The sequence below is a fragment of the Eptesicus fuscus genome, chromosome 1 (assembly GCF_027574615.1).
Source record: "Eptesicus fuscus isolate TK198812 chromosome 1, DD_ASM_mEF_20220401, whole genome shotgun sequence".
NCBI lineage: Eukaryota > Metazoa > Chordata > Mammalia > Chiroptera > Vespertilionidae > Eptesicus > Eptesicus fuscus.
The window spans coordinates 6,716,508-6,742,503 of record NC_072473.1 but is presented as its reverse complement, the minus strand read 5'-3'; the positions used below and the strand labels follow the sequence as shown (position 1 = coordinate 6,742,503).

At 39.7% G+C, this 25,996-nt stretch overlaps 1 protein-coding gene across 2 annotated transcripts in view; it reads right to left on the bottom strand.

Moving 5' to 3' along the window:
- GLRA2 (glycine receptor alpha 2) overlaps positions 1-25,996 on the bottom strand; it is a 168,237-nt gene that overhangs the window by 20,135 nt on the left and 122,106 nt on the right. For both annotated transcript variants that reach the window (XM_054715516.1, XM_008154921.3), the window contains exon 8: positions 13,817-13,966. In XM_054715516.1, coding sequence (XP_054571491.1) covers positions 13,817-13,966 — 150 coding nt within the window. The remainder of the gene's footprint in view (positions 1-13,816; positions 13,967-25,996) is intronic.

The window sequence follows — 25,996 nt, the reverse complement described above, 5'->3', positions numbered from 1 at the left end:
AGAAAGGCCTGGATTCTCCAGGTGAGCCCAGATTTCATAATATGGCTCTGTAAGTGGAGACGCTTTCTCAGCTGTGGTCAGAGGGAGACTCGACTATGAAAGAAGGGTCAAAGAGAGGCAACATCGCCTGCTTCGAAGGGAGAAAGGGACCTGTAAGTCAAGGCATGTGCCTGGCCTCTAGAAGTTGGAAAAGGCAAGAAATCAGATTCTTCACTGGAACCTTTGTTATAAGACCCCAAGCTGCTGTTGCCCTTTGGAACTCTCTGACACTCCCCGTGTGCTGGTGAACAATGTCACCTAGAGAGGTAAGTCCCCTCTTTGATACTCTCTCCCCTTCTGGGTGGTAGCTCTTTGTTGTAAGACTCTGGACCATCTTATGCTGTGAGGGACTTCCCCTCATGCAACCCTGCCCAAGCCCCTCCCATACAGCTTGTTGTGTGGTACTGCCTCTGGTGAGTATATCTTTTTCCTGGATCAGCTCCCAAATTCCAAGAAATCCCACAAGCCTCCAGAAGCAATTTAACCTTGCCGACACCTTGATTTTTGCCCAGTGAGTTCTGTATTGAATTTCCGACCTCCAGAATTGTATATAATAATTTTGTCTTCTTTTAAGGCACTAAAGTTGTAGTGATGTTATAGCAATGATAAGAAGCATTTGTTATTACAAATTAATTCGAACCACAAAAGCATTTTTGTATTTATGATTGTTTGACAAGCTTTGCTAAGGTCATAGTATGTATCCCAGATTTGGAAAGGTAATTCCAGCAAAATTACCAAGAGATGAACTAGCACAGTGGTCGGCAAACTCATTAGTCAACAGAGCGGCAAACCGCGGCTCGTGAGCCACATGTGGCTTGTGAGCCACAGTTTGCCGACCACTGAACTAGCATGTGTGTGTAGGTATGGCTTTCAGGTAATTGTAGATTAACTATACAATTAAAACTGTGTTTAATCAATCAAAATTTTGCTCTGTGAGATGTCTGATATTTTGCTGCCTATGGTTTCTTCTAAGATTATTATGGTTTCATGACTTACATTTAAATCTTTTATCCATTTTGAGTTTATTTTTGTGTATGGTGTAAGTTAGTGGTCTAGTTTTTTTTTTACATGTATCTGCCCAATTTTCCCAACACCATTTATTGAAGAGACTGTCTTTACTCCATTGTATGCTTCTGCCTCCTTTGTCAAATATTAATTGAGCGTAATGGCCTGGGTCGATTTCTGTTTTTGGGGGTCTCTGTTCTATTCCATTGATTTATATGCCTGTTCTTGTGCCAGTACCAGGCTGTTTTGAGTACAGTGGCTTTGTAGCCGCTCTGTTGACTAATGAGTTTGCCGACCACTGGTATAACCTGTTATCTGATATTGTGATCTCTCCAACTTTGTTCTTCTTTCTCAAGATTCCTGCGGCTATTTGGAGTCTTTTTTGGTTCCATATAAATTTTTGGAGTGTTTGTTCTAGATCTGTGAAATATGCCGTTGGTATTTTAATAGGTATTGCATTGAATCTATATATTGCTTTGGGTAGTATGGACATTTTAATGATGTTCAATCCATGAACACAGTATATTCTTCCACTTGTTTATATCTTCTTCTATCTCTTTTTGCAATGTTCTATAGTTTTCCAGGTACAGATCTTCTACCACCTTGGTTAAGTTTATTCCTAAGTATCTTAATTTTTTTTGTTTGCTGCTATGGTAAATGGATAGTCATCAATAAATCAACAAATAAATGCTGGTGGGAATGTGAAGAAAAAGGAACCCTCATGCACTGCTGGTGGGAATGCAGACTGGTACAGCCACTGTGGAAAACAGTGTGGAGTTTCCTCAAAAAATTAAAAAATGAAACTACCATTTGACCCAATAATCACACTTCTAGGAATATATCCTAAGAGGCCTGAATCACCAATCAGAAAGAATGTATGCACCCCTATGTAGAAACAGTGAGTGCCACAGGGATATAGGTGGGGCATCAACAGTGTTTACCACAGGGTCCCTGCAGTGTGTTCCCAAGAGCCAAATCTATTGTGTATGACATGTAGTAGGTGTGCAGTAGATTTACACTGAATATATGAATAAATGAATGAATGAATGAAATGAGATAGTCTAAAGTGATGAGATTGTGAGTAAAGGAAAGATGAAAATTAGAGACAGAAAAGTATGATCTAGTAGGAAGGAACGTTATAAAGAAAATAGAGATAATGGGAAATAGCCTGAGATGAAAGGAGAAATTGGAGAGATTAACTAAAAAGATAGGTATTTCATTTGCAAGGCTGCTTCTGCAAATTACTTTGCATATTGCAAACCCCAAAATAACAGTCTGTCCTAATACCTAGCAAAATGGAACAAGTTTGGAAGAAAAACACCTTAAAAATGTTTCAGGCCACAATGTCCCTGATAAGCACCAGCTTTCTATCCTGGCGGTATAGGGCAATTACAAAGTACCATGACATTTATTTATTCTTGCTGGATTTCACAATTAAATCCAAATTCTTAATCTACACAGGCCTGTTAAATCCTCATCTAAACCCCTCAACCTTTAAGACAAAACACAAACAAACATGCCTTTACTTCCCCAGGGAAGAAGTTACTACCTCTTCAACATTCTGCTTGCTAAGAAAGCAGTTGTTACCTTAGTTAATGATCTATGAAATCTCTTTAAACACCTTGTGCAAACATGTGGCAGAATATGAAAAAATGCTAAATGAAAAAAAGAGAGCACGTACCATTTCACTATATTCTTCTTGAAAGAAAAAAAAAAACACAAAAACTAAAATTATGAAGTTTCCTTTCTAAGGAGAAGGAAGAAGATCTGTAAGGATTTCTAGTCTATAAAAAATGTCTTTAAAGAGTACTTTCTTTTCTCTTGGTTAATCCTTCAATGGTTTGTTTCCCACCGTGGAATCATTGTGGTTAATGATTCCACAGTGGGAATCATTCCTGGACATGACTATGGACACATTTATAGCAAAGGCTGAAGTAATCATAGCACTGTTTTTACTGAAGGCCACATTTTAGGAGTCCTCTGGACCCTTGCTAATCAAAGTGTGGTTCTCTGGACTAGCAGTATCATCACCACCTGGCACCTGCTTGTTGGAAAAGTCAAATCTCAGACTCTGACCTACCGAATCAGGCTTTCTTGGGCTGGGGCCTATGAACCTGTGTTTTAGCTAGGCCTCCAGGTGATTCTTATGTGTACCACTTTGGGAAGTATTGATCTAGAGTAGAAAGATCAAGATGTAGTCCATGCAGCAGTGCCAGTATTTTGACTGTTGCAGTTTGCAACTGGACAAGGGCATTTATTATTGATACTAGAGACCCAGTGCACGAAATTTGTGCACAGGGGGAGGTGGTCCCCTCAGCCCAGCCTGCACCCTCTCCAATCCGGGACCCCTCGGGGGATGTCCTCAGGATCGGGCCTAAACCGGCAGTCGGACATCCCTCTCACAATCCAGGACTGCTGGCTCCTAACTGCTCACCTGCCTGACTACCTGATTGCCCCTAAATGCCCCCCCTGCCAGCCTGGTTGCCCCCAGCTGCCCCCCTCACTGGCCTGGTCACCCCCAACTGCTCCCCTCTGCCAGCCTTTTTGCCCCTAAATGCCCCCCCTGCTGGCCTGTTCACTCCTTACTGCCCCCCCCTGCTGGCCTGGTTGCCCCAACTGCCACCCTCTGCTGGCCTGGTCGTCCCTAACTGCCCCCCTACTGGCCTGGTCACCCCCAAATGCCTGCCCGCTGGCCTGGTTGCCCCTAACTGCCCCTTCCCCCACCAGTCTGGTCGCCCCCAACTGCCCCCCCTGCTGGCCTGGTCACCCCCAACTTCCCCCCGTGACAGTCTGGTTGCCCCATGCAGCCTGATGTTCATTCGTTTGCTCATCCCTCACTAACCCCCCTTCTGGCCTTGTCGCCCCATGCAGCCTGCTGTTTGGTTGTTACTGTTACTGTGATGGCATCCTGGACAATTTGAATATTCCTCTATTATTAGTATAGATTCTCAGTTCCTGTATTTATTGCTAGTCTAACTAGTGAGGATTCTTATGTGCATTCTCCCAGTATTAGTAGCCAACCCAATATAAAATTCCTACTGGGTTCTTTCTGGAATGGATGAAATTGTTGTTCTCTCTTATTTAACACTGTCCTACTGCCTTCCCTTTTTCTTTAACACTAAGCATCATTGTGTGTGCCTGTTCAATCGCACATGTTTAGGTGTCAATACTAAAAATAAGCTTTCATTATGACTCTTCACACCACAGTATATTCCCTAAATAGGTGTGATGAAGAATTTAATTTTTCCTACACACATACAAGCATCTTCCTCTCCCACAATCTGGATATTAATTCAGAGTCTGAACCTAATATTTCCCAGATTTGGGCTCTGCCTTACTTCATGCATGAAGCTATGTATAGCATAAGAGATCATAGGTAGGGCACATGGTGTGTACATCCACATGATTTTGTCTTTACTTAATGAATGAAGCCAATCAGATTTAGTTTTCATTTGTACTCAGTTGAGTGTGAATTTGAATAAATAAATCAAATTTTCAAAAATAGGCTGCTGGATAGAATTTGCTTTTTTCTAATGTAAGAGAAAGACAGCTGGCCATCAACCAATGTGCTCTACCTACATATGAACATGCAGGAATTGGCTCTGACTGAGGTCAGCAGAACTGAAAGCATTCTCCTGGATTTTAGTGAGCAGTGTTTGCAAGGGAGATACAATTTGCATACAAGAAAAAAGTAAGACAATTTCATATTGAGAAGTATAACCTAAAAAAAAAAAAAAGAGAGAGAGAAGTATAGCCTAACAGTGTTATAAAGGAGGGTTTTCTCCATGGTAGCACTATCAACACTTAGGACTGGATAATTGTTTGTGGTGGGGGCTGCCCTGTACATTGTAGGATGTTTAGCACCATCCTTGGCTTCTACCCACTAGATGCCAGTAGCACCCTTGCTAGATGTGACAACAAAACATATCTTGCTCCATGTCCTTGTTGGGCAGAATCACCCAGGTTAAGAACCACTGCTCTAAGTGTTTGGAGGAGGAGAAGAGAAAAAGGTGAAAGACTTTTAGCAAGATTCTCAAAGCTTGACCCTCCTTTGATTATAGTTCTGTGGGTTCCTCATTTGCTTAGATTTGTTCGGTTGATTAGACTTAGTGGTAGTAACATCTGCATTTCAACAGCCTTCTTTCAAAGTCAGTTTACATTCTAATTGAGTTGGAAGGGTCTTAATGGGTTTTCTACTTTTGGGAAAAGTGCTCTTGTACTTAAGATGTACATCAGCCAAAGTCAGAATCAGTGAGAGGTAAAATGAGATTTCAGCTTGCCCCTAATTCTTCCCACTTCTGTTGTTTAGACACTGTAGAGTAAAAGCACGAACTCATTATTTCAATCATATGATTATAAAAATAGCTGTACATGGGTCACATCTTGCTGTGCAATCTAATTTCTCTTTGTGGGAAAAAGAGGAGTAAAAATAGGGGATGATGTATGTAGGCAGCCTATTATTGCAGTTATTCTAATATACTTGATTTTAATTTGTAGAACATGTTCCCCAATAAATTGAACAATAACTTTGTGACCCATCATCTGCTACATACTTTTCTGGTGGAAAACGTACATACTGAAATGAGCAATCACTAAACATGGAACTTTCCATTCCATGCGCCAGGACCTATTTTATGAGCTTTATCCATAGGACTCATTTTATTCTCACCACAATTCTATGAAGTTAATACTGTTAACTCCATTTTACAGATGAGAAAATTGAGGCACAGAGAAGTGTTTTTTTAAGTAACCTGCCAAGATCACAGAACTGGTAAATGATAGAGCCTACATTTTAATTTTTGTAGCTTAGCCTCTCATTTTAGGACGCGAAAACCACAATTCCAAAATTTTAAGTCATGTCACAGAATACCAACCTCAGACAAGATTAATTGTGACCATGATAAAGTGAAACACCACAAGGCCACTTCATAATTTTGTCCAAGCACAGGCAAAAACAAGGTCTCTATGCCATCCACAAAATGCTAAACATCTTCCTTTTGGTTAAAATGAGTGCTGCTTATTTACAAATTATAGTTTTCTTCTCGGTCTATCTAGTCTGCCCCCTTATTGATAAGATTTATTGAGACACTCAGTCTTAGAATATTCCCTGCTTTCTGACAGCATCCAATCTAGGGCAAACCCCTGCTTCCTTAGATTTTCTTCTTGAATCACCCAATTTACAGAGGCACCCTCTCCATGGAGCCCGATGGTGTGCCTTCTTTCACACTACAGAGAGCAGTAAACCCAACTTGTTTAACTATATGCAAGCTTGATTCCTGTGATCTTTGGCTGAAGGGTGTTGACACCTATTTGTCAATGTTACAAAGCTAGTATTTTTCTAAATAAGTATCAGAAAAATTGACACACTCTAGAACATGGGCCAAATACGAGGGAAGAATTTACAGGAATAAATATAGTCCTTTATTTAGGGACTTTTGGGAAAAAGTCCCTAATTATTTAGGTTAGAAAACCCCCCCCAAAAGCATGTTATTATAGCCAACCATATTAATAATAGGACAGAAAGACTTGGGAAATTAACAAGCATTAGCAAGTTCAGAATGAGCCAATAATGGAATATGAGTACTTAAAAGCAATAGTGTAATTTAATGCTCTATTAAAAATTACACATAAAGGCAGGGGATGTTACTGCTCAACTGTGTTACATGTTGATCAAGTAACTCTTTCAGATTCTGTAAGTCATGCTTCAAGATGTTCACTAGCAAACTAGAGAAAGGTGCTGAGGGCTGTAAGCCATATCATAGGAAGGACTAGTTCTATTTATACAGAAGAATTGACACTACCTACCAGCTCACCATCCTGAAATGTTTGAGGGATGTCTCCAGGAAGAGAGGATGAGATTTTTATCCCTAAGGAGAAGGAGTGCCAGTCTAACTGGGGACATTCCAGGACCCCATGCATTTAAATAAGCCACTCCCAGGTGACCATTTGCTCTGGGTCCTTGTCCTCTTATCTTCATCATTGGGGCCTGGTGACTCCTTGGAACATTGGGAAGAAAATAGTTCAGGGCTTCTGGACCTACCAAGTGGAGGGACAAGGGCTTCTTCTAAGTACGTCTCCTCCTGTGACATTACATTGGGGTTTGAGGCTGACACCTTCATAAAAATAAGGTAGTTCATTGTCCTTTTAAGTTTATTTCCCTCCAACAGATCAATGGAAGATGATCTGTTGAAAGCAGTATTCAGATATTAGTAGGTAAAGTGTCCTAAATAATATCTCCCGATATCATTTCAATTTTATAATCATGTACAACAAATGGGTAGAAGTAACACAAGTTATAAATAGGAACAAGTTAGATACTGTGGGTGCTTGAATGAGTGGGATTATTTAAGCCTGTGTAGGACCAGGAAATTATTTTTTGAAGAATTAACAATTTAGCTAAGATTAAAAGGATAGAATAGATGGGAAAGGGAGAGAAAAATCATGCAAAAAATTGAGTACTGAATTCCTGCTTTCCCAAGTTATCATCACCTGAGACAATTTGATCAGGGTCTCCCTTTCTTAACCTATTGTCTAATCAAGTTAAGAGGGCTCATATTTTCTTCCCATCAAGGCAGTCCAGGAATTGGGAAGCCAAAGATGGGAGATTGAAGTTTAAATAGTGTGTTAACATCAATCATTTTAAATGGTGGCTTATCACTAGGTGGCCTAAAAGTCATAACCATGTTCTCAAGAAGCCACAATGTCTGTTTAGTCACTGAAAATAAAGAAAGGCTATGTGGGCAGCTGGAACTGCCTGAAATCAGGCACACTGCCAGAAGTCAGTTAGGGTGTGGCCATATATAAAAGGAAAAGGAGAAAGGCATGTGAGGCTTTAAAGTACTTGTGGGGAAGTTGCTATAACATCACACAGAATGAAAATACCTTATTGGAGCTGAGGGGAACACATAAAAATAGGATTTTACCACACAGACCTGGGACATCAGCTTCTAATAAGTTGAGGTTGGCCAAACCATAGGGATTTGCTAGTTTTATCAGTGACATCTTGACTTGATTAATTCTAAGAAACTCTACTTTGATAAAATTGACAGTGACTGCTTTTTGAGATGTAGAAAAGATAATCAAAGCAAATGCACCGAGTCTCAAGTTGCCTGGCCCCTCCTTGAAAGTGACCCTGTTTCATAACTTGATTGTTCAGTAAACACCAGGCACTCTTCCCATGCATGTAAGTGTAATATCAGGCGTTTTCTCAATATATATCTTCCTTAAATAAATCCGAATGCCAATGTCATTTGTGGAAGTAATCTGCTCTTTGTGTTACTAATACCTGCTAAAGAATCAACCTATATTGTATTGTGGAGGTATGTGGAATACAATACAGTAGAAAGTTAGAGTTGACTTTTTTCATTGGGAATATTAAACATTTTTAAATGGTAGTGGTGGTGTTTGATTTTGTGTGTTGTTGTTTTTTTGTTGTTGTTTTGTTTTTAACTTAGGCTACAATTTGTTAGGGTCTGTGAAAATTCAGTGGTTCATGACCAGCTGGGCTGGAACTAGGACAAGGTGCAAAATTTAATAGATGTCAAAACCCCAGTACTCCAGATAAATATTTAATGCAATATTTTAAAAAATCATCATTAATGCAAAAATCTGTGGTGAGAAAATATCAATTTTAAATAAAAACAGGATCTGACCCTGCACTTGTGTGTCTTACCTCACTTGCCTTACCTAATCTCATCCCTGATGGCCAGTATTTAAAAAAACACACACAACAGAATATAGACTATTAGAGTGCATTAGAGGGAGGGAGGGAGTGAGGGAGGGAGAGGGAGAGAGAAAGAGAGAATGGATCATAATAATGTAAGATGTAAAATGTGAGCTCAGCTCAGTTATGGTGAGGGACATGCTGGAGCCAGACTGCCCGCATGTGTGGCTTTGGGCATTTTACTTAACCTGGCTTTGCTTTAGTTTCCTCATCTGTAAAATGGAGATAAGAACACTGCCTTCATTTTTGGCAGGATGGCCACTTACTTTATCCAAACAAGGACAATTTTGATAGTGGAAAGTGTCACTAACAGACAATACAGCTTTATAATGTTAATTATTGCAAAATTAAAAAAGCACTATCAAACAGTAAAACAGTTATAGATTTATATCATGCAAAAATGACAAAACCATTCAATCATGAACATTCAGATGTTCAACAGCAAGACTGTTTAGCCTCTATTTCGTTTTATGTTCATGGAATTTTCCATGTTTTTAATTGACCCCACCGAGTGGTAGGCTAGTGGTTTAATGGATTTTGCATGTTCTATCATGGATCAAAGCTGGTACCTAAAGTGGCCAGCAGGACAGGAGAGTCCCAACATTGACAGAGACCAAGAAAAGGAATCATTTATCCCCAGCCTCTTGTGTCTGAGTGTACTGTGTTATATCAGCGAGGCCCTTTGATCTGTCCTGGAGAGAGTATCAGTTATGACATTGCTCTGGAAAGAGCCAAAGAGGCCAAGGACAATTATAGTTATTTTCTAGATTTCACCACATGTTAAAGTGAGAACTTGTGCACTACATATGCATACTCCCACCCCAGAAGATCACTGCATGACAGAAACCAGATGTACAAAGTGGAGGTCAAAAAACTCATCTCAGTTTATTTTAATGCAAATGTTAATATAAGTGATTGGTTTAAAATGAGTAATCCAGGACAAATGCTAAATCACACAAGGCATCAAGAAAATAGGCAAAACCAGAATGTGTCATGGTAAATTAGGCTCTATGATCACACTACCACACAGTTGTTGTGGGGATTAAGTCAATTACTATGATGGGAGGTGCCTGGAAAAGTGCCTGGCATATAGCAAGTACTCAAGCAGTGTTAGCTCTTGTTACCATTTTTTTCTTACCGTGGTTCAGACTCAGAAAATTTTAAAAGCACTACCTTAGAGAAAAAGATGCCATTTCCTAAGGGACAAATAATTGGAAATGTCTCCTGTTCTTTTTTTCAAAATTTAATCGTTAATGATAATAACTGCCTTGACTGCAAAGGTCAAGCATGATTTGTTTTGCTTTCCATCTTTCCCTCAAGTCTTAACTTTGTTAATTAAACTTCATATTTTGAATATTCATTTTGATATACACAGTCAAATTGAAGAACATCTCCATATAAACCATATAAGTTTGGAATTCTCAAATATTTTTAAAAGAAAACAAAGCAGTGATTATAACCATATGAGTATATGGCTAAAGGCTAATACAGGAAAAATTGACAGCAAGGCAATCCAGGAATTGGGAAGCCAAAGCTGGGGTAAATTATTTATATGGATATTGAAGACCCTCCAGGAAAGGTAAAGTTAATAAGAGTGTTGGGTTGATAGTGAAAAAGGTGCTAAAGTCATTAATAAGGAATGTGGCTGGAAGCTGATAGATAACAGCAGTGATAGGGGAAATCAGCAATGAAGTTGAAAGACCTGAACTTCAGAGGCTCCAATGGAGCTGGGTTTGAGGAAGGAGGAAAAGGAGATGATTGTTCAGGCATCGCAAGGAGGATACTTGAGATGGCTGATAGTGGTGGGCATTAAAGAGAGACTCCTTAGAGATGCTACATATATTTAATTACTTTCCAACTCTACTGGTATGTCTCACAGGCATCTAAATTTAACAGCATCAAAATATGACTTTTGAGTTCTACCCCAAATCTGCTTCTGTCACAATAGTCCCCATCCTAAATAGTAACACTGCCCACACAGTTGCTTAATCCAAATATCTGAGACATATTACTCATTTCCTCACCTTCCCACATCAAATGCATCAGTATGACCTACTGGTTTTGCCCCCAAAGGATAAACCACTAGAATGTAAGTTTCATCAAGGGATTGCACTTTGTCCTGTTCAACAATGTATTCTAAGGCTGTGGACATTGCCTGGCACATAGTAGGAAGCAAATATTTGTAGAACGAATGCATGGATCTTGAATCTGACCACTTGGCTCTGTACTCCTGACCAACACCATAGTCAAAGCCACCAACACCTCTCATCTATATTTCTACAATGGTCTCCTAACTGATGTGCTTCTGTTACTCTTGCCCCCACAGACTATCTATGCAATAGCCTGACACTTGGTATGTTGAAACTAACCAATGGATTTTTATCAGTTAGAATAAAATTCATTCCTTTACACTGGTCTGCAAAGACCTATATGAACCGGAAATTAGCTATTTCTCCAACCTCATCTTCTACTGCTTTGCCTTTCTCATTTGCTACTGCCTGCTCTAATACTGCTCAACTTTCTCCAAACTATCTTTATCATAATAAGACTCACCAGGACTCTGGTGAAAAATACCACAGTAATTTAGTGACCTCCCTGTAGACTCTGATTCATAAGGTTGAGGGTGGAACACAAGAATCTGTACTTTTAACAAGCACTCCAGGTGATTCTTATGATAAGATTAGGTACAGATACAGCCTAAGATTCCTCCCCATAGCATTTCAATTATTCAGATATGAGAAGCAAAATGAAATTAATTTTCTATCTCTGGTCTAGTAGAACATGCAGTCAATGGCCACCTACTATGCTATGCCAGGGAATTCTGGTAATACTGCTTATGTGCTGAAGTATCCTCACATTCTAATAAAATTTCCTGGGTAGCACAAGTGACATCAAACTTGTGTCACTTTGTGCTAGACTCCTGTGGATGAGGTTGAAGAAATGGTTATCACAGGGAGGAGAAAATTGAGAAAGGCTTGATATTCAACAATGTATAGAAGGGTGTGTGTGTGTGTGTGTGTGTGTGTGTGTGTGTGTGTTTCCTTAGGCTGTGGCATAACAGAATATTCCTGAGAGGTAGGGAAGAGAAAGAGACATGGTAGCCAGCAGGATACGAGTCCAGAGTATGTGCAGGAAACATTTTGTAGATGCAGGTGGGACTCAGTGAGCTCATACACATATAAGCTCCACAGCCTAAGCAACATGTAAACCATAACAGATGCTCAATTTTACATCTAGGTCTGGAAGCATTAAGCTTGACAATGAACCATTTTTGGTTTTGTTCTGATAGGGTAGCATATAATTACGGCTTTACCAGCAGGTTTAATTTGTTGATTGGGGGCGGAGGGGGGGATTTTGAAAAATACCTCCTATCTCCTGTATATAAAATTTTAATTTTCGTTCTCTAGTGATATTATCACAGGCACTAGCATTCTCCTTACCGAAAGGCATGTTTCTGTCCCAGAACTTGAAACTGAAAACAAGTGTGAACCTTCTGTTGTCCTATATAAAATTGGCTTATAAACCAGAGCGGTGCTGCTCAAAGGTGTTCACACACTGCAGTTACTGAGGCGGGGAGGAGGCTTCAGAAATACTGACTGCTGTGCTCCATCCCAAGACTGGGATTTAATTGGCATGGGGCATGGGCAAGGTTTGGGACTTTTGAAACATTACTGGGGTTATCTAATGTGCAGGCAAGTTGTTTGGGAACCAGTGAACTGGATATTTTGAGCCATGTATTTCAAATCTCAATCCTCTGGATAAAGTTCAGGTTTCTGCATTAATGTTTAAGTTGAGATGATGAAATCCATGTGACTGGATTTATCAAGTTGCAATCAACCTGGGTAGGAACCTTATTTATATAAAGTCAGCAACTGATGAAAAAGATAAAGAACTTATAGCACAAAGTTCCACATACACATACATACAATTATCAGTGTTCAAAACATGATTTTAAAGTAATTTTGTCAGATTAAGTATATATCTCCAGTCAGAGTTGTCAGCTAAAACACCGGGCTCCTAGTTAAATTTGAATTATAGATAAACAATGAATAATTTATTAATACAGTCAAATCTCAATTCTTGAACATCTCCCATCTTGAACAATTTGGTTTTTGATGAAGTTGTTCACAGAAAAAATGTCTAGGTTGTGGAACAAAACTTCAGTTTTTGAGCTGATAACCCTCTCATGGTGATACCTCAGCATGACAAAAAGCATCTCTCAGAAAGCAAACATAGGAGAGAATGCTTTTGTTGTTGGTGAAATAGAATATTAGCATAATTTTAAAACCTAGAGGCCATCAAGAGTGCTAATGTTGCTAAGGGTGTGAAAGAAGCAATGATCACAGGCAATTGAAGAGGTAGAAGAACTGTTGTTGATTTGGATAAAGGAAAAGCAATTAGCCCTGTGACAGCATTTCAGAGGCAATGACATGTGAACAAGCAAAGATGCTGCATGCTGACCTGAGAGACACCCCTGGAACAAGTGCTGAAAGTGATTTGTTAAGGCTGGTAGGGGGTGGTTCAATAAATTAAAAAAAACAAAAACAAACAAAAAAACACACACAAGTATTTATCTATAGATTAAGCAGTACACCAGACATGTGCTATATATAAGAAAGGTTAAAACAGGAAATCATTTGGGGGTCAGGAATGGATTAATTCAATTTACATGATTTCTAATGGGGAAACATGATTTGATTTTCAAACAAATCACTTCTCGAACAGCATTCTAGAATAACTTAAGTTCAAGAACCAAGGTTTCACTATATAAGTATGCCCCATGTAATATTTGGGATATATATAATAGTGTTTATTGTTTATCTGAAAATCAAGTTTAGCTGTGTGCCTGTATTTTTATTTGCTAAGCATGACAACCTTGCCCCAGCTGTAAATGACTAACCTGAGCAGTAATTCAGTATAGTAGGGCAGAGCAGAACAAAAATTAACCGTAGTTTCTTGCTCATTATATGTTCTTGTGTTTTCTGAATTATATTGTCTGGTTCACCACCTCAAGCACTACCTGACTAGCTGCCTGAGGCTCAACTGTACCTTATTCTGCCTCTTCTGTCGTCTTCTGAGCCGCAGGAACTCCTTGTGTTGCCTGGAGACAAAGTTCACTGCTGCATATTCCAGTAAGGCGGCAAACACGAACAGAAGGCACACTGCCATCCAGATGTCAATCGCTTTGACATAGGAGACCTGAGAGAGACAGAGAGTCCATGACAGCTTGTGAGGAACCCTGTTCCTAATGTTGTGAGCAGAATAACCTCATTTGTGGATGCTGGGCAGAGCAGTGGAAGTTACACACCCCAACCTCAATGTCCTGAGCCCTTCTTCCATCTTTCTCAGTGTACCCCATCTGTTCAAGTAGCCTCATCCTTGAGAACAGCTCCAAAGAATTTTCTTAATGAAGAAAGGAGACATAAAACCAAAAATTTGAGGAAAATAGAGTGGACGCTATTCTCAAAACTGCTCATTTTCTTCTATTTTTTTCTTAACATTGACTTATTTTTTAAAAAAATATTTTTTATTGATTTTTTACAGAGAGAGGAAGGGAGAGGGATAGAGAATTAGAAACATCGATGAGAGAGAAACATCGATCAGCTGCCTCCTGCACACCCCCCACTGGGGATGTGCCTGCAACCAAGGCACATGCCCTTGACTGGAATCAAACCTGGGACCTTTCAGTCTGCAGGCCAAGGCTCCATCCACTGAGCCAAACCGATCAGGGCTTTTTTCTTAACATTTAAAAACAAATATTAAGATCACTCCATAATTTGGATGAGAAATAAACTATGGTCTTGGGCCCTTTAAAAACCAATTTTTAATTTTCATCCATCTGTTGGCCCTAACTGGCATGAAAACACATTTCTTAAGTAGTTTCAAACTATCACAATTTAAGGATATTGAACCAAAATAAAACATCAGGGCTCTAGCCTTGGGGAAAGTATCTGGTTAAAAAGAACACTTTTATAACCCTTCAGTGGTTGTTGGAGTATTTACTACATCTTACAATTTAATAAAGCAGATTTTCAAGAAAAGTACTTTTTACTTGCAATGGAAAGTGCCCCTCATATCACTTAACTTTCAATTATTTGTTAAATGTAAGGGTGAAAATAACTACATAAAGTTGTAGTATATTGGACCCTAGACTTCAAAAGATGCTTATAAAACTGCCGGCTGAATGTGTACTATTTAGTCCTAACTTTAAAAAAATATTTTGTTTTATTTTTACTTTATTTTTTAAAATTCTTCATTGTTTAAAGTATTATATATAGTATTACATATGTCTCCTTTTTTCTCCATTGGCCACCCCAACCCACCAGCATATGCCCCCACCCTCCTAGTGTCTATGTCCATTGGTTATGCTTATATGCATGCATTTTTTTTATAACTAATACTGAGTTCTTACCTATCAATATCTATATATATAAAAGGCTAATATGCAAAGTGCCCCCTCAGGAGTTCGACCGGGAGACAGGGAATTTGACCGGGAGACCAGGAGTTTGAGGCTCTCTGTGACATGTGCTGATCACCAGGGGGCAGCGCGGAACAAAGGAAGGCCCCAGCCAGCCCTGATCACCAGCCAGGCCTAGGGACCCTACCCGTGCACTAATTTCATGCACTGTGCCTCTAGTTTTAAATATTTTACGTGTATTAATTTTCTAACCATCACAACAACTATATTTCTCCCATTTTGATGAGGAAACTGGGGCACAGAGGGGTTAAATTATTACCTGAGGTCACAAATTTAATAAGTGGCAGAGCAAAGATTGTAGATCCCAGTCTGACTAGTGAATTTTCCTTCCTGTCACACACAAACACATTAGTAGGATTATACTGTTTGTTTCTTGCATTTCCCCTTGACCTTTATAGTGAGCATTTCCTATGCCAATGGTCGGCAAACTCATTAGTCAACAGAGCCAAATATCAACAGTACAATGATTGAAATTTCTTTTGAGAGCCAAAGTTTTTAAACTTAAACTTCTTCTAACACCACTTCTTCAAAATAGACTCAACCCAGGCCATGGTATTTTGTGGAAGAGCCACACTCAAGGGGCCAAAGAGCCGCATGTGGCTCACGAGCTGCGGTTTGCCAACCACTGTCCTATGCCATTTAACTTTCTTCTAAATCATAATTTCCAATGCTTGCATAATGGTCCATACCATGATCAATCATTCTGTATAAGACATTTAGGTGATTTTTAGTTTTATTTTTTGCTACTATAAATTTGGGGGCTGTGAAAATCCTTCCTCTCAAATATTTAACTATGTTTATATGTTAGGTCAATTTTTAGATTGGAATTATAGGAATAAATGCTATGTAAATAGGCTCTTGACTTAGAAAGTTAGTACCAGCACAGAGGATGTAAAAGCAGAGACTCCACAGTGAGATGCCCCAATAGGAAACACTGCTCTGTTCCTGAAGGTCTCTACAACTTTGCCAAGTGGTTCAACCTATCTCTGGCCTCCTTCTTCATCTGTATCTTGAATAATAATACCTGTCTTATAGAATTATATGGATACAATAACTTAATAATATGCAAAGTGCTTAGAATAGTGTATGGCACAGAATAAGTGCTATATAAAGATTTACAATTTGGCTACATAAGGGTGTGATTTTGTTAATGGAGAAATTTTGGAAAAGACAGAAAAATCAAGGAAAAAAGAAATCACTTACAATACTGATATATTCCAATTAATTTTTTCTTTATTGATTAAGGTATTACATATGTGTCCTTAGCCCCCTATTGCCCCCCCCCACCCGCCTGGTGTCTGTGTCCATTGGTTAGGCCAGTGGTCGGCAAACTCATTAGTCAACAGAGCCAAATATCAACAGTACAATGATTGAAATTTCTTTTGAGAGCCATATTTTTTAAACTTCTTCTAACACCACTTCTTCAAAATAGACTCACCCGGGCCATGGTATTTTGTGGAGGAGCCACACTCAAGGGGCCAAAGAGCCGCATGTGGCTCGCGAGCCACAGTTTGCCGACCACTGGGTTATGCTTATATGCATGCATACAAGTCCTTTGGTTGATCTCTTCCCCTTACCCCCACCCTTCCCTATCTTCCCTCTGAGGTTTGACAGTCTGATCGATGTGTCCCTGGATCTGTTTTTGTTCATCAGTTTATGTTGTTCATTATATTCCACAAATGAGTGAGATCATGTGATATTTATCTTTCTCTGACTGGCTTATTTCACTTAGCATAATGCTCTCCAGTTCTTTTAAGGCTACCACATTCCTAACACTATTTGTCTCAGTCAATCTGAACTACTTGTCAGTCTCACATAAGTTGTGAAGTGGTCCAGCACTTTATCATCTTCAGCACTATAAATGACCACTCTTCTTACCTGGGATGCTGTTCTCATTCTTTCTGATTAATAGACTTCTCAGAATCTTTCAGGACCTGGCTCAGATATCAGCTCCCCCGACAAGCTTCCCTAATCTTCTTACTTTCTCCAGTCTGGGCTAGGGGCCACTTTTCTTTCCTTCCTTATCCGTTTCTATTGAGCCTGTGCAGTTCCTTCTTAGTCTAACAGATTCCCTGACCCCAACACTAGACCTGTAAGCTTTTTCTTTTTGACAGGCCCTGTGAAGTATTACTTTTTGTATCACCAGTACAGGACATGACAAATAGTGAGTAAGGATTAGCTATGTGGGATAGATGGCGAAATAAATGATTGAATGACAGGAGGAAGGAATGAAGGAAATATTTGGCCACCTTTCCATTTTGTGCTTTAATTTCAACAATTCTACACCAAATAATATTATCCACAATTTCGTGTATTTGATATTTTAAAAAGTAGACTATTAGCACATTTCAATTCTCTCAGTACACCTAGCATTCCTGGAATGTTTCTTTCCTTAATAAGCAATAATTTGTCTTGTATTTGTTCTTCTGGAGCAATCCTATACTCTTGTAATAATAGAACATTACCAATCACAGCATTCCCAGTTATATATTATTCAGATGGCCCATAAATGTTTTAAGACCCAATAATGAGAGGACTTTGTCAATGCCTGAGATATGGCCATACCAAGAGCTAAGTCCAATAGAGCTGACCATCATTCCTCCCCATCCTGGTGTTTACAACATTCAGTAATTTGTAAAACATACCCCCATCTCTTTCTGGCCATCAGCAGGCCAAGCACGCATTTGGCTTCTTTTATAGCTGCTCATAAATGGATCCTTTCAGTCTCTTAATCATTTTGGTTGGTCTCTGAGTTTCCTCCAAATCACGAACATCTTTCCAGCATTGAAGTGCTGGTATTAAATGCATTATTCACATGGATTTAGAGGGTGTTTTCAGACATCTATTACACATGGTGTGATGCCACTTGGTGCTAGTCTCTCAGGATTGAAATACCTTTTTGTTGCTTTTACCCAGCTCTGATGTCAGATTCTCTCGCTTTGGCTGCTAATCCTTAGATGTTTTCAGCTCACATCTTTCCCTGACACATTCTTTTTTATGATTCTTGGGCTTATGTGATCCCTTCCTGAACTACTTTACTACAGTCTTACAAAATAGTTTTCAAAGGTAATTAAGCTCTCAAAATGCTAGGATGATTCACTGAGTTCCAGGCATATTTAATTTAGAAAAACATCGCAAGCCTACTATGTGGAAGGCAATGTACTAAGTGCTGTTGGGAGATGGGGCAGAAGAGATCAGGATAATTAAGATGCACATCGATTCTTCCTATGACTTCTCAGACTAGGCTCCAGGAAACCCCTTTCACACTGTGCTCCAGAAAGTGTCATTCACTAGGAGCACATTTTGGCCGGTCGATCAAATCTGGCCCACCACATGTTTTATAAATAAACTTTTTTTGGAACACAGCCATACTCATTCATTTACATATTGGCTGTGGCTGCTTTGAACTAAAATGGCACTGTTGAGTATTGTGACAGACAACATGTGGCCTACAAAGCTTAAAATACTTACTATGTGGTCTTTTACAGAAAACGTTTACCAGCCCTTGACCTAGACTGTAGTGTTGTTTGGTTTGTCTTGGGATTATACATCCCAATGGCCCTGCTTGATACTTGAGAAACCCATGGTCTATTTAAGGAGAATGTCAAGTGAACATATAACTGATAGATGTAAAATGCATGGTCCCATGTGCCAAAGTATGAGAAAGATCAAAGGGCTGATGGACTATGGGGAAGTTGATGTTGATAGGGAAGATCAGAAAAGGCTTTATTCCTGGATGGTGTGGCATTTGACTTAGGGTTTGAGGAAATCCAGGCTTTTGATTGGTAGAAGAAGATGTAAAGCAAAGCCATGAAGATGGAAGAGAGAAGGTGGGCTCAGGATGAACAACCCAGTGACCAGGATATGCTGGGTACCTGGAAAGTGCATGGTGAGGCGTGGGCAGATAGGCTGGGCCAGCACATTGAAGGGCAGGCAGAGGGGCTTCAGTTTCAGACTGCTTTTAAAGATAAGCTAATGATGGTTTGAGCTGGGGTATCGATGTATACTTTTTTTTGGGTAAGATTTGTGAACTTTGTATCCAAAAGCAAGATATTAGCAAAAGCAGACATTTTTCTATCTTACAGAAAGTTACCTCCCTTGATCTTGCCACTTTCCACCCTATACAGGTCTGGTTTTCTTCTAAGCTTTCTAACAACATCCCTGAATCATGTGCTGGATCTTCTATTTGTTATTGGGTTCTTTGAACTCTTCCCTCTTCAATTTTCACTCTTAATCTACATGCCCTTAATTAATTCATCCACCCCTATAGTTTTCTTCGTGTGTGTGTGTGTGTGTGTGTGTGAATCAAATTTTCTATTCCTGGAACACTAGATTTTCCAGTTCAGTTGGGTCCCCAGTGGGATGTGGGCAGGAATACACTGAGTGGCCAGATTATTATGATCTCTGAACGCATAATAATCTGGCCATTCAGTGTATATGCTATATAATAAAAGGTTAATATGCAAAATGTCCCTCAACCAGGAGTTCAACCAGCAGGCAGGCTGGCCAACCGCCCATGTTCCCTCCCCTGGCCAGGCTGGCCGGACCCCACCCATGCACAAATTCATGCACTGGGCCTCTAACACACACACACACACACACACACACACACACACACACACACACTCTGAGTGGCCAGATTATTATGCGTTCAGAGAGCATAATAATCTGGCCACTCAGTGTAATTTATAGCACTTCACAAGGCCTCTAAAATCTCCCACGAGTTCCTTAGGACTTAATCCTTCTGCAGTCACGTTGGATGTCACCCATTTAAGATGACAGTGCCATAAAATGGAAGAAATCGGGATCCCTAAAAGATCCAGGGCCACGCACTCCACAGTGGAGTGTAATGTGAATGAGAAATAAAATTTTATTGTATTAAGCCACAGAGATTTCAGGATTGTGTGTTTTCAACACTCCAAAATTCATCACTCAGTCATGACCTCTCAGCAGCATTCCCATGTTAATTCTAAAATGCCTGCAATTAGCATTTGCAAAATCAAACTTATTAAATGCTCCTCCTTCCCATTTATCTCATTTGCATCTTTCTTCCCACTAGCAACCCTAGTTTCATCATTTGTCTTTCCTTGCCTTCATCTCTAATATTCAATCTATTGCAAAAGCTCATCATTTCTTTTTGCAAAGTACCCTTGGGTTTACTCTCTTGTCTCCATTCCAAAGATGTCACCACAACTCTGGCCATCAACACTTACACCTGGTTATTATAACAGCTTTCTAACTGATGCCCCTGTATTCAGTTCGCCCGGTGGCACTTTATCCTTTTGCTTCTGCAAGATGAAATTTAAAACACCAATTTTATTTTGCAACACACCTGCTTAAGAACTACTCTGGCTGCCTATTACAGGCTCTAGCATCCAAGATCTCACACAGCATGTGGCCACCCTAGTTATTCAATCTTATTCCACTCTTTTCTAACACATACCTTGTACTTTGTTTAAACAGTTCTAGTTAACCCTGAGGAAGCCAACTCCATTCCTAGTGAAAATCCCAGTGGTTCTCATATAGGTGTGATTTTGCACTCCAGGGGACATTTGGCAATGTCTGGAGATATTTTTGGTTGTCACAATGCAGGGGGTGGGGTGGTACTATTGGCATCTAGTAGGTTGAGATCAGGAATGTTGCTAAACATCTGATAATGTACAGGAAAGACCCCACAAGGATGTTACCTAGCCACAAATGTCAATAATTCTGAGTTCGATAAATTCTGAGATTTATAAAGAAATCCTCCAAAATCCAGGTATCAATGTTTACTCCAGTGGCTCTCAATTGGGGGTGATGTTGCCCTGAGAGGGCATTTCCAATATCTGAAGATGTCTTTCATTGTCCTAACTGGGTAGTGGGGTTTTACCACTGGCTTCTAGTGAGTAGAGGCCAGGCATACTGCTAAACATCCAACAATGCGTAAGACAGACCCCATGACAAAGAATTATCCACGCCCCAAATGTTAATTGTATAAGGTTGATAAATCCTTGTACTATTCTCTCAGCATAAAAATTCTTCCTGCCTTTACTATATCTTCATTTCCAGATAATTCCTCAAGGAGTAGCTCAAATTTCATCTCCAGAGTGATACTTTCTCTGTCTATTCTAGCTCACAGTGGTCTTACCATCTTTAGAATTTGTAATGCACTTACATTTAGGATAATACAATTTAGCATTTGCTTCATGCATGCATGTTTTATCCATCCATCTGAAGTATAGGCTACTTAGAGTATAAAGACCTAGTAATGTCTTTTCTATCTATGCCACTGATGACAAGTCTTTGTAAAGGCCCCATTATTTCTGTTGATTGACACATTATTCAAGCCATATATAAATCCAAATTATTTTCACAGTCACTGCTATTTATAAAGGTTTGGATATCAAAAATGAGAGAAAGAAAGCTAAAAGGAAAAAAATGGCTTAGGTATTTTAAACCTGATAGTTGATGATATCCAGAGTACTCTTGATTTATTTTTACTAAAGGGCAAGAAGAAAGCTTATTATTCTCATGACTTTACAATCCATGTAGTTTACAAACATATCTGGTAAAAAAAAAATAGAGCCATTCAAGGGCTTTAGGTTTTTTGTGGCACTAAGTAAACAGTGGAGATTTGAGCAGATCAAGTAGATGGTAGAGTTTATTTAGCTCTTTGCTCAGTTTTGACATCATGCTGACATTTCCAGTATTGTTCTTTCAACACTGGCTTGGCATTTTGGAAAACTTTGGCAAGTTTTCTAAAGTCAGTCTTTTATTAATTATATACTCAGATTAGTATCAAAGGGGAAAACAAAAACATGAACTTATTTACTTTAGTCCCGTAATTTGTTTTATCTATATTAAAAAAAAATAACTACCTCATTTCCTGTGTCATGAAGCCAGTTGTTAATGAGTTGGGTCATTTTCTACCTGGTGTTTATCCCCAGCATAGAAGAGTGGATCACTTTATAAGGATTGCCTAACTATCCTTTCAGCTCAGATGCCCTGTCCATCTCTCATGGACAATGCACTCCCATGTGTGTATTTGCCAACTAAAATATGTCCACATTCCTGGCCCCTAGGCTGATTCCAGAGAGATGTGACATTTTTCCAGCAGCTAATCAAGGAGGATTGGTTATGAATATATAGAGAGACATTTTCTACAGTGAATAAATATTACTAATGACTATAATCAAGTATTATTTTAATAGAAAAGAAACAAAATGTAATTTGTAGGGTAATCTCAAAATAATGAGATAGTTTTCTTTAAGTGAAATGATCTGTCACACCCACCTGCTTGAGTCAATGTTTAATTATTCGCAAACTACATGTAACCCATTGCTAAACCAAAATAGAAGCTTTTCTGCTCTGTACAGTAGAATTTCTTTTTATCTAATTTAAGAGAAAAATTGCAATTAACACTCATTAATGCAGCTGTTGAAATGAAAGATACTGTTGGTCACAGTAACCTGACTTGAGCTTCCATTATATGGAACAAAAGACTTTGGTAGCTCCAATCAACTTTTTTATTAAGTGCTATGAAGTACATCACCATCCTCTCCATTCTCATTTTATGGGAGAGAAAAATAAATTTATTAAATACATGTCTAAATCTTATAAAACTAGTAATCAACAAAGGTGGAAATGAGAACTCTGGCTTTGATTTTTGGTTTTGTCTCTTACCTACAGTATTCAATCACTGTAAAGATATCAGAAAAAATATATAGACTATCAATTAATCCTAGTATAATCCTAGTTGTACATTTTACCTTTATAGTTTTGCTACCAAGTTGCCATTTGTACTGCCCGTTTAAAGAGCTGACACCTATTAATGCCAGGAAAGTAAGATTTCACGGGCAGAGAGGGATAGTGGCAGCACTGACTACCTGGCCTATCCAGTGTCACTACTGCCACTCCATTTTCTATCTGCATCTTGTGCTCTTGTTGGGTTCTGGGTAGAGTATTGAGTCAACACTCTTACAAAGGTGCTGTTTGCAGAAACAGCCAGTAGGTGGCAGTGCCTCCAAGCCTGGTATCTTTAGGGGCCAACTAGTTACAAATGGTACTGGTTAACAAAACTCATCAGGATAGGAATTGAACAACCTTCAGGGACCACTTTGTTGGTGTTGGGTGGCATAACGACCTAATTAGCTGATATTGTTTCCAAAGAGGAATAAGTTTCTCTCCATTATGTTGGTCAGAAAACTTCAAAGTATCTTGCCAAAGTACAGCATCCACGTCAGTTTTTTGAGTGCAGAAGAGAAGGGTAGAACTGCCAGCCCCAGAATACCCGAGAAGTACTAGGTGATATCCACTGTTAGAGGTACCATACGGATAATCTTCAGAAAGGTACCCCCAAATATCAGTCTTCAGCAAATGTAGGCATCTGGGGAGGGGGCCAAGGGTGGGGAGGGAGTGGCGTTAGGAGGAAGGGGAGGAGGCAGGACTAGGGGGCATCTTCCTGTGTTTGCGTCTACCACATTCCCAACTGATGGACAGGAATAATGATTCCTTCAATAGTCTACTTCCGGTGGCTGCACCTTAAATGACAAAACAAGTGCAGCATATTGCTTCTCAAACAAGAGCAGGAATAAGGATGGAGTGGGAGTCAGGAGCAGATTGTCCACTAGTGTAGGGAAAAAAACTTCAAAAAAAAAATGCATCAGTTGGTTTATCTCAGTATTGGAAAGACAGCCATAGGCTTTGGGGAATAATGTGATGACACTCCACCTAATAGAGATTTGTGTAGTTAGTGCATGCATGTGGAGGCAAGGAATTGGTGGGGGGGGGGGGAAGGAGATTGGGGAGTATATGAAGATGGGAAAGAAAGGAAGGAAATGAACAGCTTTGGAATCAGTCCAGCTTGGATTTGATCCTAGATGAATGGGCGGTGAACTTGGGAAAATTACTTAACCTTTTGGAACCTCAGTTTTCTAATATTAAAGTAGGGCCCAAGGATTCCAATGTCATGGTGCTGTTGAAGGATTGAATAAGACACTTTATGTAAATCTTATCACTCATTTGGCAGATTGTAGACACTCAGTCACATTGGTTTGCCAGGAATGAGCTCTTAAAGACATTGCATAATTCAAAACTTGCATAATTCAAGGCAATGTTCCCTCGGGTTACTTCTTGAAAAAAATGTAAAGTAGAATTTGTTGTATTTCATGCTCTATGCATGCATCAAGACTTTATTAGTATTTTTGTATTGCCCTATTTCAAATTCACATAAAATGGGACCTGGTTGTAGTGAGCACTCCTGTATGTCAGGGGGACTGAGACATACTGTTACAAAAACAAAAGAAAACAACAAACCACCACCATCACTGTCATAAACAGAAACCTTGCGACAACACAACTATGTGTTATCTCCATTATTAATGTAAGAAAACTGAGTTTACCCATTAACTTTGCCAAGATCACACAGATAAAAAGTGGTTGAGCTGCTATTCACATCTACTCTGGTTTGATGCCACACTCTGCTTTTCTGGCTCACTGACCCTTGTAGGAACTTCCTTCTCTGGGGAGTGAGTCAGGAGGATTACTCACACCAGATGACAACATCTGATGTGAAAGAGAGTTGAGAAAGTGCATGCAGTGGAGGGTGGGGGGCGGGGGCGAGGAAAGAAAGAGCAGCATAGTCACCTGCAGCCAGAGAGATACTATGAAAAGAAATGTTTAAAGATGAAAGATAACCAGGCTGTTCTCCATTTAATTTCCCAGTCTGCAACGAGTGCTGTTTCTACTTCTTTATTTATACCCCCAACCACTCCACCCCAGATTCAATTTTTCATACTTGTGAACAAGAATGGAGAGGCAGGAAGTTTAATAATAACAGTCAAGTCTTGTTCTTTGAACTAAGGCTGAGTGAAAGGCCTTGGAATGAATGATGGATGGGGTTTAGAGCGATGACAAAGGTGTTCTCTTATTTTCCATCTTGAGTTACCCAGAGAGGGGACTTGATGGGAGGGGGAGTATGGAAAAGCTGAGGAGACCCCACCTCCTAGACTGGGCTTACTGGCTTATGATTTCTAAGAGCTATGCTCCTTAGATTAGTATGAGGAGGCCAAATCAGGAAGGCAGCATGGGCCAAACTTCTCACCCCTAACTATTTCTAAAACTCAGAACCTTAGCAGAGTGAGTGGGAAGGCCAGTGCTAAGTGAGGGTCAATGTTGAATAGCAGGCTCTTCATTGTCAGACAGAAATCACAATGGTGTATCCTGATGCAAGCCTGATTCTGAGATGACTGGTGGGTAAGATAAGTGGGGAATGAGAGATTCTGGGCTACAAAATGGAGGCAGCCTTTAGAAGCCCAGTTCAGCCTGCAGCGATAGAGAAGCCATTTCTTCAAGAATACCTAGAATCTTGTCATGACTCCAGGTACAAAGAGGTTTCTCCAGGTGTTGAGTTTCCCCACTATGCACCTGAAGCCTCTGAGCACTAAGATGCTACGTCCTGGGGATGAGGACAGGTGATTCTTTGATGTAGGGCCAAAGCGTAATTCACAACTGAGAATATAGCACAAAATATTAATTTCATTGAAAGGCAAACTCAGTGGTAGCCAAGAAGTTTTATTGCCCAACCCCTGGCCAGTGGCCTGGTTTAGCATCATCTCTGTACTTTAATGTGAGCTCACAGTGGAGGCAGCAGGTTGGTGAGGATGTCTCCATGGGAGCCACCTTGAAAGAAACCTTCCATTCTTGGTATGAGACCCTGGACAATCATGCCTGGTGTGTGCTAAAGCTCTTGAAGCTAATCAGCTACCTCCTAG